The sequence below is a fragment of the Rhinopithecus bieti genome, unplaced genomic scaffold (genome assembly GCF_001698545.2).
Source record: "Rhinopithecus bieti isolate Rb0 unplaced genomic scaffold, ASM169854v2 scaffold_7649, whole genome shotgun sequence".
NCBI classification, from domain to species: Eukaryota; Metazoa; Chordata; class Mammalia; order Primates; family Cercopithecidae; genus Rhinopithecus; species Rhinopithecus bieti.
In genome coordinates this window covers 361,628-379,828 of record NW_016805495.1, presented here as the reverse complement: position 1 = coordinate 379,828, position 18,201 = coordinate 361,628, and the positions used below count along the sequence as shown (strand labels likewise).

At 39.1% G+C, this 18,201-nt stretch overlaps 1 protein-coding gene across 25 annotated transcripts in view; it reads right to left on the bottom strand.

Moving 5' to 3' along the window:
* Positions 1–18,201, bottom strand: part of EPB41 (erythrocyte membrane protein band 4.1) — a 238,408-nt gene that overhangs the window by 43,082 nt on the left and 177,125 nt on the right. For 13 of the 25 annotated variants that reach the window (XM_017872687.1, XM_017872677.1, XM_017872682.1 and 10 more), the window contains 2 exons: positions 14,354–14,530; positions 10,829–10,864 (listed from right to left, as the gene is read on the bottom strand). In XM_017872687.1, the coding sequence (XP_017728176.1) occupies positions 10,829–10,864; positions 14,354–14,530 (213 nt within the window). Of the gene's footprint in view, positions 1–10,828; positions 10,865–14,290; positions 14,531–18,201 lie in introns of those variants that run through there. The other 12 variants (XM_017872678.1, XM_017872684.1, XM_017872694.1 and 9 more) reach the window with 2 other exon arrangements.

Here is an 18,201-nt window from a genome sequence, read left to right as displayed (position 1 = left end):
GGATGGTCTCGATCTCCTGACCTCGTGATCCACCCGTCTCGGCCTCCCAAAGTGCTGGGATTACAGGCTTGAGCCACCGCGCCTGGCCCATTTTACTTTCTTTATCATGTTCATTATATATCTCTAAAACTTGGCTAAAGAAAAGGTGAATTTGGGAATTGTGGTTTCTTTATTCCTTAGGGTGAAATGGAGGTAGATCCTTAAAATACAAACCAAATGAAGGGGATATCCAGGATCATCACTGAATATAACACCACAGTTAACACAATGCAATTTAGAAAACTGGCAGAAACAGGGTGCTGTGGTGGTTACAGTACATATTTTATTATTTATTTTTTTGTAGAGATGGGGTCTTGCTCTTGCTCAGGTTGGAGTGCAGTGGCATGATTATAGCTCAGTGCAACCTCAAACTCCTGGGTTCAAATGATCCTCTTACCTCAGGCTCCTGTGTAGCTGGGACTACAGGCATATCATCATGCCCAGCTAATTTTTGTTTTGATAGAGATGGGTCTTGAACTCCTGGACCCAAGTGATCCTCCTGGCCTCAAGCGATCCTCCTGACTCAGCCTCCCAAAGCGCTGGGATTACAGGCATGAACCACTGTGCCCAGCAGTATGTATTTTAGATTACAGTTCAGCTGTACCCTGACTGCTCGATAAATAGAAATGAATGTCTCATCTTTTGTTTTCCATTTCTAATCATAAGTAAGACAAAAAATACTTTGACACTGAATGAAGATGCTAAGATCCCAACTGCTACTCTCCAAAACAGTACAAAGGCAGCAAATGTAATAAACCACTTTTCTGGTCTGTATCAGGGGTCCGCAAACTATAAGCAGCAGGCCAAATCTCACTCTCTCCTCTTTTTTTTTTTTTTTTTTTTTGAGACGGAATCTTGCTCTATCACCCAGGCTGGAGTGCAGTCGTGCAATTTTGGCTTACTGCAATGTCTGCCTCCCAGGTTCAGGCGATTCTCAGTCTCCCAAATAGCTGAGATTATAGGTTTGCACCACCATACCTGGCTAATTTTTGTATTTTTAGTAGAGATGGGGTTTCACCATGTTGGCTAAACTGGTCTCAAACTCCTGACCTTAAATGATCCGCCCATCTTGGCCTCCCAAAGTGCTGGGATTACAGGCGTGAGCCACTGCGCCCAGCCACCCTCTCCTTATTTTTGTATTGCTACGAGCTAAGAATGGTATTTACATTTTAAAATGGTTAAGAAACTAATAGAATAATATTTAGTAATATGTAAAATTATACAAAATTTAAATTTCAGTGTCCATAAATAAAGTTTGATTGGAGCATAATCACATTCATTTTACGTGTTATCTATACTACTTTCACTCTACAATGGCAAAGCTGAGTGGTTGTGACAGACATATAGCCTGCAAAGCCTAAAATATTTATTATTTGGTACTTTACAGAAAAAGTTTGCCTACTCCTGATACTCCAAATATATCAAAACCCATAAGAGTTTTGATATAGTTGATGTTTCTATATCACATAAAACACAACAAAAAAAGTGTCAAATTGCTCTCTGCAATGTATTTTAGATAAATATAAATGTTCCTTTTATGATATCACACTTATCCGAGATGAGTTTATTTATACAGATGTGTACTCTATTCTTGGTAATATGTTCTAGAGCTGATTATTACCTGTGGTAAATGCATAAGAGCCTTTTTTTTTTTTTTTTTTGAGATGGGGTCTTGCTATGTTGCCCATGCTGGAGTGGAATTCCCAGGCTCAAGTGATCCTCCTGCCTCAGCCTCCAGAGTAGCTGGGACTACAGGCTTGTGCCACCAAGGCCAGCTGGATAAGAGCTTTTAATTGAACCAAGTTACAAGGTATTAACAATAGAAACTGACACCTACCATAGCGGTATACTAGATTCCTTGAATAAACAAGGGACCATATTATAGGAGTAACAAGAGAGAAAGTGGCTTCTGGGCTGGATATAGGCTTTCTGAGTTACCTGCATATAATGACTGGGCATATGGTGATTAGTGTAGCACAAATTTATGTGCCAGTACAAGAGATTCTATGTGAAAAGTTATTTATCCATTGCCATCTGTGATTAATCATTTAATTCAGTTTAATAAATATTATTTGTTATATACAAGGCAATGTGGTAGCTGGGATACAAAAGTTATAGACTGGCAAAATCAAAGCCTATTTTTATTTAAAAATTTTTTAGAGACTGTGTCATGCTGTGTCACCCAGGCTGGGGAGAAATGGTGTGATCATGGCTCACTGCAGCCTTGAGCTCCCGGGCTCAAGCAATCCTTCTGCCTCAACCTCTTCAGTAGCTGGGACTACAGGCATGAGCCACCATGCTTGGCCTAAAGAGCTTCTTACCTTTGAGAATCTCATAGTTTTGAGGAGAAAGGCACAAAAGAGATGTATTAACAACACTTCAAATATTTAATATCACTTTTTCTGGTGGGGTATAAATCATAATCAGAATGTTAAGCAGAAAGTACATTTCCATAATTTTATCATCACACTGGTATAAACTGAATCATTTGGGGACAACTCAAGTATGTAAAGGTTACTCAGACTGTCATGGAAGGAAAGCAAACTTAGAATGCAGGCTTTGGTAGTGTGCTTCCTCAAAATGTAACAGTGATACTACCTTGTCAACAGATTCTGGGCTACATGAAACTCTCAAAGCTAGAAAACTATCCCACCTCTACTCTTTTATCTAAAAAAATTCCAAAGCCTATGTTATCTATGAAGAAGCTGGGAATGCCAGAAATTTCAAAATTTTTTGGAGAGAGAATGTCAATTTATAGGGACATAAAGCTGAATAATCCACAGTGGGCAACATAGCCAGAAAGAAAAAGCTGTTAAAACAAGAAAAGTTAGAAAAGAAGAAAGGAGGATGACATGCTAGGAGGAAGACTGGAATAGATCTGAATAGCAGATGGTAACTTGTCTGAGGGTAAGAATAGTGACTAGTTTCAACATGAGAGTTACCTTTAAGTATGTGAAGAAGTAATGTGGAAAAAGATAGAAAATTCTTTAAAATGCCTCCATTCAGGATCAGTGAGTGAAAGCTACAGGGAAACAGATTTTCACTTAATATGGGAATGATTTATATACAAATTCAGAATTGTCCAAAGATGTAATATGTTATCTCAGGAGATATTGAAACAAAGACTGCAAGACTGGCCTCCAAATCTCTAAATGATATTGTAGAGGAGAGTCAAGCACTGGAAGAGAGAGGAATTGAATTAGGATCCTATCCAATCCCTAAAATTCTGATAATGCTGATTCTTTGCATCCTTGTAATATATAATAGAGTACTTTGCTGGCAGGTGACAAATAAAATAAATGAATAAAATGAATGGTGGCTATGTTATCCCCTTAAATCTTTTTCTATGTGTTTTACTGAGATAGGATCTTATAAATATGAAGACTTTTCTTTAAAGAGGTAGTAGATAAGAAAATGAGAGGCTCACCTACCTTTGTTGATTTTGAGACAAGAAAAGAAAGCTGGGATTCTATGCTTTCTCCTACATTTTAATCTTTCAAATGTCAGAGTTATTCTATTATTTACCCAAAACAGGATTCTATGTTAAAGGGTAAGACACTGCTGCCTTCTAGGAGTTTTCTTTTTTTTGAGATGGAGTCTTGCTCTGTTGCCCAGGCTGGAGTGCAATGGCATGATCTCAGCTCACTGCAACCTCTACCTCCTGGGTTCAAGCGATTCTCCTGCCTCAGCCTCCTGAGGAGTTGAGATTATAGATGCCTGACACCACACTCAACTAACTTTTGTATTTTTAGTAGAGATAGGGTTTCATCATGTTAGCCAGGCTGGTCTCAAACTCCTGACCTCAGGTGATCTGCCCAACTCGGCCTTCCGAGTGCTGGGATTACAGGTGTGAGCCACCGCGCCTGGCCTAGGATTTCAATCACAAAATATTTTTTTTTGAGACCGGAGTCTCGCTCTGTTGCCCAGGCTGGAGTGCAGTGGCGTGATCTCGGCTCACTGCAAGTTCCACCTCCCGGGTTCACGCCATTCTCCTGCCTCAGTCTCCCATGTAGCTGGGACTACAGGCGCCCGCCACTACGCCCAGCTAATTTTTTGTATTTTTAGTAGAGACAGAGTTAGCCAGGATGGTCTTGATCTCCTTAGGCTATTATTCAAATTATTTGGCTTTTAGCCTGCATTTCTGATCTGTGGGAATAAACTACTTTATCTTCTTTTTGTCTTTCAAGTTCTAGGATGATAGGAGTTTTGTTTACCAAAAGGAATCCTCCATGAATTTATAATTGTTGATCATAGCCACTGCTCTTCCTCTAGCCTAACTTTGTATGGCTTTCTAAATCTAATTCCATACTGCCTTAACCATTTCAGGTATGCTTTTAATCTGCACCAATGTGTTTCTTTTTGTGTCATATTCTGCTGCAGTAAAAGGAGACACTAAGGCATGAGGAGTAACAGCAGCAGAAATGAGAGTGGTCTATTAATATTATCCACTAAAGTGTAGAGGAAGCAGATATAGTAATGCCACATGCCACACAAAACAGAATAAGAATAAGGAGTTGTTGTAGTTTCTAGTACCAATATTACAAATGGTGTAATTTGAGTATATGAAAAAAAGTGAAGTTTCTATGTATAATAAAAACAATATAATAGTCATTTTCAAAGCTGTAGAGAATGCTATGGTTTGGGATTTTATAATTTCTGTGAAGAGGAACGTAAGGGAAGGCAACTCTGTCAACAAGTTTTGTTTGTCTTTACCATATTCAAAACTCTTGGCGAAAAAATAAAAGCAACAATGAGACCATGTCTCACATTAATTTTGCCCTGTTTTCCTTTTGTAAATACATGATCACTGGGTAAACCACAAGTGTAATTTTTGCTCCATAATACCTTCTTAAAATTAATTAGATCTCTAATGCCTCGTGTGTCCTATATGCTTATCTATAGGAAGTACTATAGGCTTATCTTTAAGAAGTATTACAGAAGTGACTTAGGAAACTAGGAGAAAGTGAATTGGGTTATTATATCCAAAGAAATTTCAGAGTAAAATTTATAATATTTAGTAGAAAGAAATGTACTAGGTTCTAGGATGCCAACTGGAAATCTATTCCATGTATAATATCTGGTCTAATCTTGGTCAACAGAGTCAGCATCTTTTCCCTTCAAAAAAAATTTTTTTTTTTTTTGAGACGGAGTCTCGCTTTGTCGTCCAGGCTGGAGTGCTGTGGCCGGATCTCAGCTCACTGCAAGCTCCGCCTCCCGGGTTCACGCCATTCTCCTGCCTCAGCCTCCCGAGTAGCTAGGACTACAGGCGCCCGCCACCTCGCCCGGCTAGTTTTTTATATTTTTTAGTAGAGACGGGGTTTCACCGTGTTAGCCAGGATGGTCTCGATCTCCTGACCTCGTGATTCGCCCGTCTCGGCCTCCCAAAGTGCTGGGATTACAGGCTTGAGCCACCGCGCCCGGCCTCCCTTCATAATTTTACTGAAGATGTAAATAAGTAGAAAACTTGACCCATGCAAACAATTCCCTTCATATTGCAAGTGTTAGCATAAAAGAAAATGGCTGAAAGATAGGTCCAAAATATAGATGCTTGGTTTATTTTCAAGTATGATCCACTCTAATCATACCATTTGGATAAGATGAATTTATTAGGGATAAATTTGGGAAGACATCTTAGTAAAGTGGTCAAATATCAATAAGGAGTAGATGGAAATAAACACAGCTATTTAACTACTTACTTTCAAAATAAAAAGAAGTTAATGTATGTTTGTGTGTTTTTAAATTTTCATCTTTCCAGCTCCCAAAAGACCAAGAACTGAATGACAACCAGGGTCTCTGGTTCCTGGAATTTATTATATATTCATTCTCATGAGGTAGGTTTGTCTCCACATTACTAGGTGGAAATCTGGGCGCCAAGTAGTTAACTAGGGTGACTCTAGTACTCTCAGAGTCACCCTAGAAATGAATAATGACAAAACCAAGGCAAAAATCCAAAATATTATACTGGTCTGTATTGATGCCTTTAGTCCAAATTATTTTTTATTTATCAACTTGCCATTAAGAAGCTGAATCAGGGTAGGTGCGGTGGCTCACACCTGTAATCCCAGCACTTTGGGAGGCCGAGACGGGCAGATCATGAGGTTGGGAGATTGAAACCATCCTGGCTAACACGGTGAAACCCCGTCTCTACTAAAAATACAAAAAATGAGCCGGGCGTGGTGGCAGGCGCCTGTAGTCCCAGCTACTTGGGAGGCTGAGGCAGGAGAATGGCGTGAACCTGGGAGGTGGAGCTTGCAGCAAGCCGAGATCGCGCCACTGCACTCAGCCCGGGCAACAGAGTGAGACTCTGACTCAAAAAAAAAAAAAAAAAAAAAGAAGAAGAAGCTGAATCAGGGTAACATCAATATGTATTAGAATTTGCCTCTGGTACTGAAAATGAAGGAAGGAAACCAAGACTATTTACACTTTTTCTTTTTTTTTCTTTTTTTTTTTTTGAGATGGAGTCTCATTCTATCACCCAGGCTGGAGTACAGTGGCGTGACCTTGGCTCACTGCAATCTCTGCCTCCCGGGTTCAAGCGATTCTCCTGCCTCAGCCTCCCAAGTAGCTGGGATTACAGGTGTGCACCACCATGCCCAGCTAATTTTTGTATTTTTAGTAGAGGCAGGGTTTCACCATATTGCCCAGGCTGGTCTCGAACTCCTGACCTCAGGGGATCTGCCTGCCTCACCTTCCCAAAGTGCTGGGATTACAGGTGTGAGCCACCGCGCCCGGCCTATTTTCATTTTATCTTGCAAATATTGGCAGTGCTACCTTTAGCTAATACAAAGTTGGAATGCCCAATATTTTTTCTCTGATAATTGTGATGGTAACTTTTGAGTCTGCATTGGTCAGCTTCATCCAATACAAGGGCTTAGCCATTCTCCTCTTAATCATTCTTACCCTATTGATAGAAGAAATGGCCTCTCCTTTGACTCTCAATAAAGATCTCCGAGGACTCTTGTTGCATTTCAGAAAACTGAAAAGTATCATTGGCTTAGACTTTTAATGGACTTAGAATAACTCCAATACAAAGAGAAACAAAATTCAGGGTGAAGTTTACAATAGTAATTAATAAAAAGCTGTGTATAAGGATGAAAACTGGAAATTCAGGAATTATAATCTGAAACAGTTATAAAAGTATAAATAAAGTTCTGATTATTTCCTTTTAATTCCTTAAAAAAAGATTTAAAATAATCTAACAAAGTCTACAGCTCCATTTGCTATTTCATTATGGAAAACTCTTGTATCTTTATTTCCCAGATAAAAGAGAGTACTTATGATTATAACTTTCTGTGGTAGAGAACAACTTTGTAATATTTCAGGTCCCTCTTATTTTGAGTGAATCAATAAATATGCTTATTTACAAAATATATATTATAAATAGACATAGCCTGTGACATAAAAGATATATACGCACACCAAATTTTAAATTTTAACCTGGTCCTTGCTTCTTTTTCCATTTCTTGGGAAAGCCTATAATGACAGTGTAGCAGTTTTCAGGAAACACCAGATAATTATTTCTACATGTCTCCAGAGACAAGAGAACAATACTGGTAGATGTTGAAGGACAAAACATTCTTGTCTTTACTGCTCTCTTTTTTTGCTCTAGGAAGCCACCTTCTCAAAAATAAAAAGTCTTGTTTAGAAGTTTCATCAACTGAAAAGCATGGAGAAGTAAAACAAAGTATAATAATCTTAATTTGATAACCCTCTAAACTCAGATTTCAAAACAAATATTTGAGACATTAACCAAATCATCCATATTAGTACATTCAAGTGCCATAAAAAGCAAGCTACATGCAAGGTTTCATCAATATTGAGGTAAAAAATAACAGGTTAGGCATGTGAGTTGTGTCCTGAAGAGAGAGAGAGAGAGTGCTCATATTTACTTCAGGTAAGTCTTAGAAGTCAACATGCAAACAGAGGACACATACTTGTCACAACAGAACTTGAGGTCACAAAGCCATTGATTAAAAACAATTGATTTCAACACAAGTGCAAGAACAAACAGGTCTGAAGTATATCAGGAAAACAAAGTATATCAATATATATTTTAAGCTTAGCAATGGCTAACTATTGCTACTAGCAATATAATTAGCAAAGCCATAAAGAAATAACACAGTATCTTAATTCAGAGAAGTGTTTGTTTATGTACAGATCTTGAGTAAATCTGTGTTCCAGGACTTTTAAGGATAGGTAGAGTAGTCTGAGAATTTCAGTCCTGGCTGGAGGCTAAGGGGCACCAGCACCATTTTCCTTAAACCATATCAACACTCTACTTGTGAAAAGATGGCATTTAATCTTTGAAGATCTCTTCTATACAGCAGGCAGGATAAAGTTGTCTGTCCCTGTACAGCTCAGAAATACTCATAAAAAGGCCACAGAAGTCAAAAGCCCTTTTCCAGAAAAGACTTTTGTTTATACTGGTTTGATATCCTAAGAAAAGGAGTGGTTATGGATTTGTAGACTAAAACATTATCATTTTAAGGCTTCTGAAAGGTTAGTAAGTTGAAATTTTTTCTTAAACTATGAAGCCCATGCCAAACAAATGACTATAGAGGATTAGGAAAATATTCCATCAAATGTATCTAGAGAGTATCCTGGTTTGTGTGAGACATTGGATGGGAAGACATAACAATAGTAAACAGTAAACATGCAGGATAAAAGAGTTAAAGCTTTTGGGAAGATTACCAACCTGCCATATGCTTAATTCTGATTTGTTTAAATTTGTTAAAATTCAGTGCAGAAAAGCTGGCTTTGGGCAGTCCATTGCTACTCCTTTGTACCCCATAATACATAATCTACAAAGAGTAACATTTGACAGAAAAATGTTCACAAGGGCTCTCCTAGGACAGTGAACTATCAAGATCAGAGGGCATCATACAGCAATAACACAGTTGAAGCCAAGGACAAAAGTTCAACGGTCTTGACATTTCAGATGAGCACCCTGTTTTCTGATCACAGAAAGACCAACCACCAAACAGCCAACACAAGGACCACGAGAAAAGACATCATGAAAGGAATACGAGGAGATGGAAAAGTACTAAAGTAGAGGTGACACTTTTTGAGAGACTTGTGATCCTCAGGGATTGGAATAGAAACCTTGGGAAGAATTTCTTCATTTTCTTGCTGGGGCAAGGCTCTTTCAGTAGATCTTTCTTGCCTTTTAATTTTCTCTTCATCCTGTACTAACAGAGCACGTTCCTGTGTCTGCTTTCACAGTAGAAGATCAAGAAAGACAGAATAAGATGAACAAAATGACAGATGGAAAATGCTCAAAAATGATACTTGGGGATGTGCAAAGGATTTGGAAAGATCTTTTAGACACGCTTCATTTTAGCTTTACTTTATTTTGGCAATTTATCCTGGCAAAGTTTCTGTAACATAGTAGGGTGCTCAATAGACACCTTTTTGAGTGAATGAACATTAGAACTGAAAGTTCAAGGGATCATGGCTTTCCCCTTGTTATGTTATTTATTTTTCCTTTGAGGATATTTACATATGAATTTTAGGTCATTTTCTATTACTTTGGTGCTGCCAATCACTAATTGGGCAATGCCAATAATGAAGCATTCTTCTTGCCATCATAAAAGTTATTTTTGGCTGGGTGTCGTGGCTCACGCCTGTAATCACAACACTTTGGGAGGCTGAGGTGGGCGGATCACGAGGTCAGGAGTACGAGATCAGCCTGGCCAACGTGGTGAAACTCCATCTCTACTAAAAATACAAAAATTAGTTGGATGTGGTGGCACACGCCTATAATCCTAGCTACTCAGGAGGCTGAGGCAGGAGAACTCCTTGAACCCAGGAGGCAGAGGTTGCAGTGAGCTGAGATTGCACCACTGCACTCGAACCTGGGGGACACAGCAAGAGTCCATCTCAGAAAAAAAAAAAAAAAAAAGTTACTTTTATTACAAATAGAATGACAGAATATAAAAGTAATCCTTATATCTCTTCATATAGACTTTAAAACTGCAACAGTTCATTCAGTATAGCAATTAATTTTGCTCAAGAAATAAAATCTTAATCTTATACATTTTAAAGACTGTGAAAGAAAACAAAAGTATAAAAGATTATAATGTCCCTCCAAGGTTCACCAAAACAAATAAATAATGACGACCATCATGAAGGTTTATACATTACTTTAAGCAAATGCTTTTGACACTTTTAAGGAAAGTTTTTTCTCCCCAATTGTCCAATTGAGAAGTTTTTCTTCCCCCTGCAATTTCTGTACTCTGGTATCCATAGTCAAGACAGATGTTATCTATGAAAGGAAAAACTTGGCTCTAAGTTCTCTCAGTTGAGCTAGCCTTCTCTGATCAGTTTGGAAGTTCAACACTGGTTCTTTGCACACCCCTAAGTGATATGTATCAGGGAGAAAGTAGCTAGGGGACTGATCAGCAAAAAAGAAAAAAAGGAAAAGAAAGGATGCAAAATTACAATGATTTTTTGAAAGAAAATAAAGGGGAGAAGAAAGACAACATAAAAGAATAGGGTATAATTAAATTCATTTTCTCTCTGAATACATATTTTATCTTCATGCAGCTTTTCAACCAGCCATGCGCCGAAATAAGCAAATTGAAAGCTGCAAAAGCTGCAGCAGTGGAAGTGTTATGTGTTAGGCCAAAAGGCTGTGGGTGTGAATTTACTAGTATAGCCAAAAGAAAAAAAAAGTATTCAGCAGCTGTTGTTCAGTTCTGGGGGGATTATCTGCTTAGTGCCATGACAAGAGCAAATTCTGATTGAGAAGCACAAGTCATAACAGCAGCTTTACCTCTGGCCCACCAACCTTTCTTTCCGAGGGAAGCATAGAAGTTTTCTTCACCTGGTCATACACAAATTATATAAAATTCAGTTGCCTTGCAATGCAACAACAATACCGTCAAAGGTGGAAGAGGTATCCCCAGAGAACAGAAATAGTATCCCAATTGTTAAAGAAAAAGTAAGATATGCCAGAAAGTGGAATTACCCAATATTAAAGGTCACCATAATACCGTGCTTATTTATTCTGCTATTCCTTTACAGGGATAATAGCATAGAGCTAAAATTGTTCAAGTACTCCCATGGATCTTGTTTAGTTTATAAAAAGTTATTTCTTTAAAGAACACAGAATGACCTCAGCATTCCCAAAACCAACCCTGAGAAGATTTCTGAAAGGTTTCTATTAAAAGACGTAAGATATTTTCTGGAAACAGAGACCAATTCAAATTTACTCAACCTCATCCAAGAGAGTACCAAGTTACTTTTTCAAAGTAGTTGAGCATCTTTTATTACTTGCACAGAGTCAAAAAGAAAACTTCGAGAAAATACGCAGTTATAGTTTGCAGACAGGGCTAACCAGGTGTAACAGCGACAAGGCATTTTCTCATGGAGTCATAGACTTACAGAATTTTAGAGTTCACAGGGATCTTAAAGATCATCTACTCCATAAACTGAGGCCCAATATGATAAATTACTTGTTCAGAATTGTTCAATTAGGTTTTGACTAGCCAGACCCTCTAAATCAAATCAAGCCACAACCAGAACTACTAGACCCTTTATGACTCTTATTAGTAGAGATACATCAAAATTAAGTATCCTATTGACACTGAAAACAGTGGTCTTGCCCAGAAAGCAGAGTTATCATCTCAGTTCAGGATACATGCTCTAGATTTAGAACACAAAACTAATGTCCATTTATAGAAAATGGAGGCTGAGAGGACAGTAAGAAGCAAACAATAGCATCCTATCATCCCTGGTATCTCTATTTAGCTGCCCATTACTCAGGTATTTTCCAGGCTTATTTGTGAAACTGGTTCAGCTCTGTTTGGGGAACTGTTAGTCAATTTTAGTCACACTTTGAAAATACAAAAGTACCCTCTGTGAACCAACTTTTTTTTTTTTTTTTTTTAAGACGGGGTCTTGCTCTGTTGCCTAGGCCAGAGTGCAGTTGCACAATCTCGGCTCACTGCAATCTCTGCCTCCTGGGTTCAAGCGATTCTCCTGCCTCAGCCTCCCAAGTAGCTGAGATTATGCCACCATGCCCGGCTAATTTTTTTGTATTTTTTGTAGAGATGGGGTTTCGCCATGTTGGCCAGGCTGGTCTCAAACTCCTGACCTCAAGTAATCCGCCCGCCTCAGCCTCCCAAAGTGCTAGGATTATAGGCGTGAGACACCACGCCCAGCCTGTGAACCAACTTTTACTACCTTCTCCAGTTCCAGAAACTAAATAATAATTTGGATAGTTTACCATAAATTCTGAAAATTTTTTTTAAAAAAATGTTTTAGGTGTGGTGGCTCATGCCTGTAATCTCAACACTTTGGGAGAATGAGGCAGGTGGATAGCCTGGGGTCAGGAGTTCGAGACCACCCTGGCCAAGGTAGTGAAACCCCATCTCTACTAAAAATACAAAAAATTAGCTGGGCGTGGTGGCAGGCGCCTATAATCCCAGCTACTAGGGAGGGTAAGGCAGGAGAATCACTTGAAGCCGGGAGGTGGAGGTTGCAGTGAGCCAAGATCACGCCATTGCACTCCAGCCTGGGCAACAAGAGCGAAACTCCATCTCAAAAAAAGAAAAAAAAAAAGTTTTAAAATTATTAAGACATCACTTTACCTTTTTTAACTAGAACTGCTATTGTTTTGGGGAAAACAAGCACGTAATTTTAAATCATAATCACTTATTGAGTCATTGTGACTATATAAATATTTCACTGGTACTGACTAAAGATAAAAGCTTTTGGGGTATATGTTCATGGTAACTTTCAAGATATTTTCATTAAATGTTTAACAGATTCATTTATTCAGATGTAGGATTTCTTTTTTTCTTTTTCTTTTTTTTTGAGACGGAGTCTCACTCTGTTGCCCTATCTGGAGGGCAGTGGCACGATCTCAGCTCACTGCAATCTCCGCCTCCCAGGTTCAAGCCATTCTCCTACCTCAGCCTCCTGAGTAGCTGGAATTACAGGCATGCATCACCATGCCCGGCTAATTTTTGTATTTTTAGTACTAGGGGTTTCACCATGCTGGCCAGGCTGGTCTGGAACTCCTGACCTCGTGATCCGCCCACCTCAGCCTCCCAAAGTGCTGGGATTACAAGTGTGAGCCACCACACCCGGCCCAGATGTAGGATTTCTAAAATAGGTAATGACAACAATAACAGAAAAAGAAGAGCCCCTGAGCTCTAATTGTGACTATCTCACACAACAGTGTATTGAAAGTTAGTTACTCATAAAGATAAAATAAATAGTTTTCCTTTTCCTTTCTTTTGAGACAGGGTCTCACTCTGTCACCCAAGCCGGAGTACAGTGGTACAATCATGGCTCACTGCAGCCTTGGTCTCCTGGCTCAAGCAATCCTCCTGTTTCAACCCCCTGAATAGCTGGACTACACAGGTGCGCACCACTATACATGACTAATTTTTGTAGAGATGGGGTTTTGCCATATTGCCCAGGCTGGTCTTAAACTCCTGGACTCAAGTGATCTTCCTGTCTTGGCCTCCCAAAGTGCTGGGATTACAGGCATGAGCCATGGTGACCAGACCACAGTTTTTCTAAAATTGAAATACAATCATTAATATTTGGAATTCTGAATTCTCTAGCTTAGGGGGCTCCTTGGTTTACTATATAATTGTGGGGAACCATTCAGATATTTCTAAGTTGTGTAAATGTTCAAATAAAGCTTTTTTTTTTTTTTTTTCTGAGACGGAGTCTCACTCTGTCACCCAGGCTGGAGTGCAGTGGCACGATCTCGGCTCACTGCAAGCTCTGCCTCCCGGGTTCATGCCATTCTCCTGCCTCAGCCTCCTGAGTAGCTGGGACTACAGGTGCCTGCCAACACGCCTGGCTAATTTTTTTTATTTTTAGTAGAGACAGGGTTTCACCATGGTCTCGATCTCCTGACCTCGTGATCCACCGGCCTCGGCCTCCCAAAGCAAATCAAGCTTTTTAAAAAGACTAATCTCTTTCCTATTTTGACCTTCCTAAATTTAGTAAACTTTCGAGTCCCTGAAGGCACAGTTTGAATACAAATAAACCTCTACTGGCTTATGGTCAGTTTATAAACAATCATTAGCCAGAAGCATATAGCTGCAGAGATAGTCCTCAGAGGCTAATCATCTCCTGGTGGCTCCAAATGGCTCCTATAATTGGACTGGGTAGCCTACATGACTTAAAAAAAGTAAGTATTTGATTACAAATGCCTTAAAGCAGCAATGAATATAGTGAGGCACCAAATCCAAATTTCAGCTCTAAGCTTTCTCTCAGATACAGAATATTAATACATAAAAACATTTATTCCCTCCATTTTCACAATTGGTCATGTGGACAAAGTACTCACTCCTTCTCCTGTGGGAATTTGCCCATTGACGTTAAGAGTTCGGAAGGGGGAGTGAGTGGATAAGCGTTTATCCCATTCACTAGGCCGTGGTTCTGGTACAGATTCCATGAAGTTCTTTTTCAGCTCACTGATGCTAGCGTGATGTTTTCTGATCTCCTCTTGACTCTTGTCTAAATCCTATAGTTGAAAGGACAAAGATGCAAAACAATACATAATCAGGACAAAAAACATAACCAAGGGCAACCCGTCAGAGACTGGGCACTGGTAGAAAACACACCACATCCAGGACAGATGTTACTAATCTGCATTCAGATTATAAATATACAACATGGTATATTTGCTTGCCTTTTTTTTTTCTTTAAATAAAGTGCTTTTCTTGGAAGCTGTGAAGTATCACAACTCCATAGCTGTTAGCAGTTATATAACCCATAAAGAACTCACGCCTTAATTTATGATTCTTTTTCCCATGTGACACAGCACCAGATCTCTAACTCCTCATCCCAAGAAGGTAGTTCCACAACTCAGTTAGCCTCAGTTTGATAAGAAATTATTTTAGGCTCAGCTCAGGAGGATGGAGATAGCAATAGATGAACAAACTGTTTAATGAAGGCATGGTGAAACATACAATCCACCACTGACTGTCTTGTCTTGTTGAGTTGCAAACATACAGTATCCTTCTACTTCTACCTGGAGATGGTTTTACTTCTCTATTACTAGATGGCTGTTTTTGCTTTTTGAGAAACAAGAATAGCCCTTTTTTGATATAAGACTTTATTACTGAAATTCCTAGTTAAAGGCTCCAGAGCAGACTGTTACTACGTCTGAAAAATCACCCAGAGGTACATAACACAATGACTTTTTTTCTTTGTCAATAATATGCACATAAACTAAAAACCTTAGGCTTTCTAGCTTCTAACAGCTTCACTTCATTACTTAGTACAACTCAAACCAGGGACCTCTTCCAATGACCTTCAAAGGATTGAGAGTGAGTTAACAAGAGTTCACCAAATACCTTATATATCGCCTTGACAATTTAAAATAATTCAACTGTTCCAGCAGATTAAATTTTTTTTTAATTTTTTAAAATTAAAAAATCTTTTATTTTTTGTGGGTACATAGTAGGTATACACTCTCGCAAATTTGAATATTGGGCAACCTGAGGTACAGGCAAGCTATTAAAGGGATATTCCAGGGAGAAATGAATGAAGCTTAGGTTAATAAAGCATGAGATAGAAATAATATTCAGGTTTATGTAAAAGGAGGTGTATAACAACTTTCAAAAGGGGACTTGGCCAAAATAGTCTGGTAAATATAACTTGAAGACAAAAACTCAAATGTTCTTTGTCCAACAACACTTCAAAAAACCTTAAAAGATCTATGCTTGAGATCAAAACATGTGGGAGCCCATCACTTGATGACTGCAAAAAATTTATTACATATCAAGGCAGCTCTGTATCCAAGAAAAGCATAATGCTAAATACATTTCCTAATATGCCAGGTGAATTTTGGATTTAGTCTTTCTTTTTTGGCTCTGTAGGAAACAGCTGTATTGGGGTAAAAAATTAGAATTCATTTCAATAAAATTTTGCTTCAAAGTTTTTTCTGAGGGTAATACAGGTTTTAACTAAATAAAACTCTTTCAAAAGCAATGTCAAAGGGAAAACAGCATAAGAATAATCAGTGAGACGATTTTGATTCTGGAGATATTCATTCAGAAAAATCATTAACTAGTCTATTTCTTTTTATTTTGCAAGACTGAACCATGTATACCTGCTTTAAGATCAAATAGAAAGCTAACTCCAAAAGGGCGATCCTGTAGCATCCAGAAGAGCATGTTTCGCATGTTGGGATGAAATGTGAGTATATTTTATGAATATGGACTTCGCTATGGGGGAAAGAACAGTTTGCACTTTTGTTCTAGCTGAAAGCAAGAAAAGCATGTCTAGTAGCTAAAGAAAAGCATGAACAAGCCCATTCAAAGACCCAGTGTTAGACTGAGCAACCAGACCCACCAGGCATGTAAGGTCCCATGACCCAGCTCCTCACCGGTAATTAAAATCTGTTTGGGCCAAGACCAACTTAATACATTTGGGAAGGTTAAAAGTGTGAATAGAGCAAAACAAAAATGAGGAAGAGATGCTATGTAAAATGATAACTCTCTGAGTTAACCTCTTAATATAAGAGACTTGTGATTTGCTACTCTTCTTGCCTAGCTTCGGATTGGCTTGGAACCTGAGAAAATAAATGTTTTGGTAAAACCAGTAGCTTCTGAGGGAGCTTTCTCCATCCTTCTTAGCTGGCTTTGTTGGAAACCTGTGGGGGCACAGAGTAAAATTAAGATATCAAAGGGACCTGTTCCAAATAGAATTTGTCATAGACAACTTGCTACAGGTTCTCTCTGGGAGATGGAGGAGGCGGTAGATCTAAAAATGAACTCGACCTTATTTGTGCCAGAACAAAGCATTAGTGGGGGCGGGGTAGGAGAAGAGGGAGGAGGGATGCTTAAAAAAAAAAAAAGCCTGCTGGAGTGACAGATAACTTGAGAGAACTTCCTTACTGGGGAAAAAACTTTATAATAACTAAAGAATGATGGCCAAATTACTTTGGCTGTGTTCAGGTTAGACACTTTTTGATGCCTATCACTTCATAATTTTAGAAGCAATCAAACCAAACACTTCATTAAATATAAAATGTTCTCAAAAGGCAGTTAGTGGTTTTAATTTTCAAACACACTTATTTAGAAATCCCCTCTCATGGCTGTCAATGAAATGCTGAGGGAAAAACACATCACACACAGGGACTTTGTGAGTCTCAGAAGCCATAACACACCTCATGGAACAAATGACAAATATATGATTGGTACTGCAGGTTCCAGTTAAGAGGAAGCACTGAAGATGAACTAGTCAGGAAATATGCATGTTTAGAATTTCAAGATGTTATACTGCCAAATAAAGGAAATCAACTAACATTCACTATTCTTCCTAGTCTCTGAAGATGGAACTACTCAGGTCTAGTTTCAGATACGGGCTAAAACAAAGAGAGCTAGTTGCCAAGTTTGAAATATCTGAGGATCCAGCCTTGAAAAACTTCATGTTAAATGAGACAAATATATGTAAAGCACTTGGTATTGCACCCACCATGCAATACATGTTTAATGAAGGCTGGGCATAATTCTTCTCAAAGACTTTATACGTAACAAGTACTCAAAATACAGATATTGACAAGGAATAAGATGAGGTTTAAATAATTAGAGGCTATATATTAAGCCAGAGATCTATCTAGTTTTAAAGTTTAGGTTGGGTCCAGTGGCTTATGCCTGTAACCTCAGTACTTTGGGAGGCTAAGGCAGAAGGATCACTTGAGTCCAGGAGTTTAAGACCAGCCTGGGCAACATATTGAGATCCTGTCTCTACCAAAATTTAAAAATTAGCTGGGCATTGTGGCGTGCACCCATAGCCCCAGCGACTCAGGAGATTGAGATGGGAGGATTGTTTGGGCCCAGGAGGCTGAGGGTGCAGTAAGCAGTGATTGTGCCATTGCACTCCAGCCTGGGTAATTCTGTGAGATCCTGCCTCAAAAAAAAAAAAAAGGCCGGGCGCAGTGGCTCATGCCTGTAATCTCAGCACTTTGGGAGGCCAAGGCGGGCAGATCATGAGGTCAGGAGATCAAGACCATCCTGGCTAACACAGTGAAACCCCGTCTCTACTAAAATAGAAAAAATTAGCTGGGTGTGGTGGCGGGCGCCTGTAGACCAGCTACTCGGGAGGTTGAGGCAGGAGAATGGCCTGAACCTGGGAGGCGGAGCTTGCAGTGAGCTGAGATCATGCCACCACACTCCAGCCTGGGCA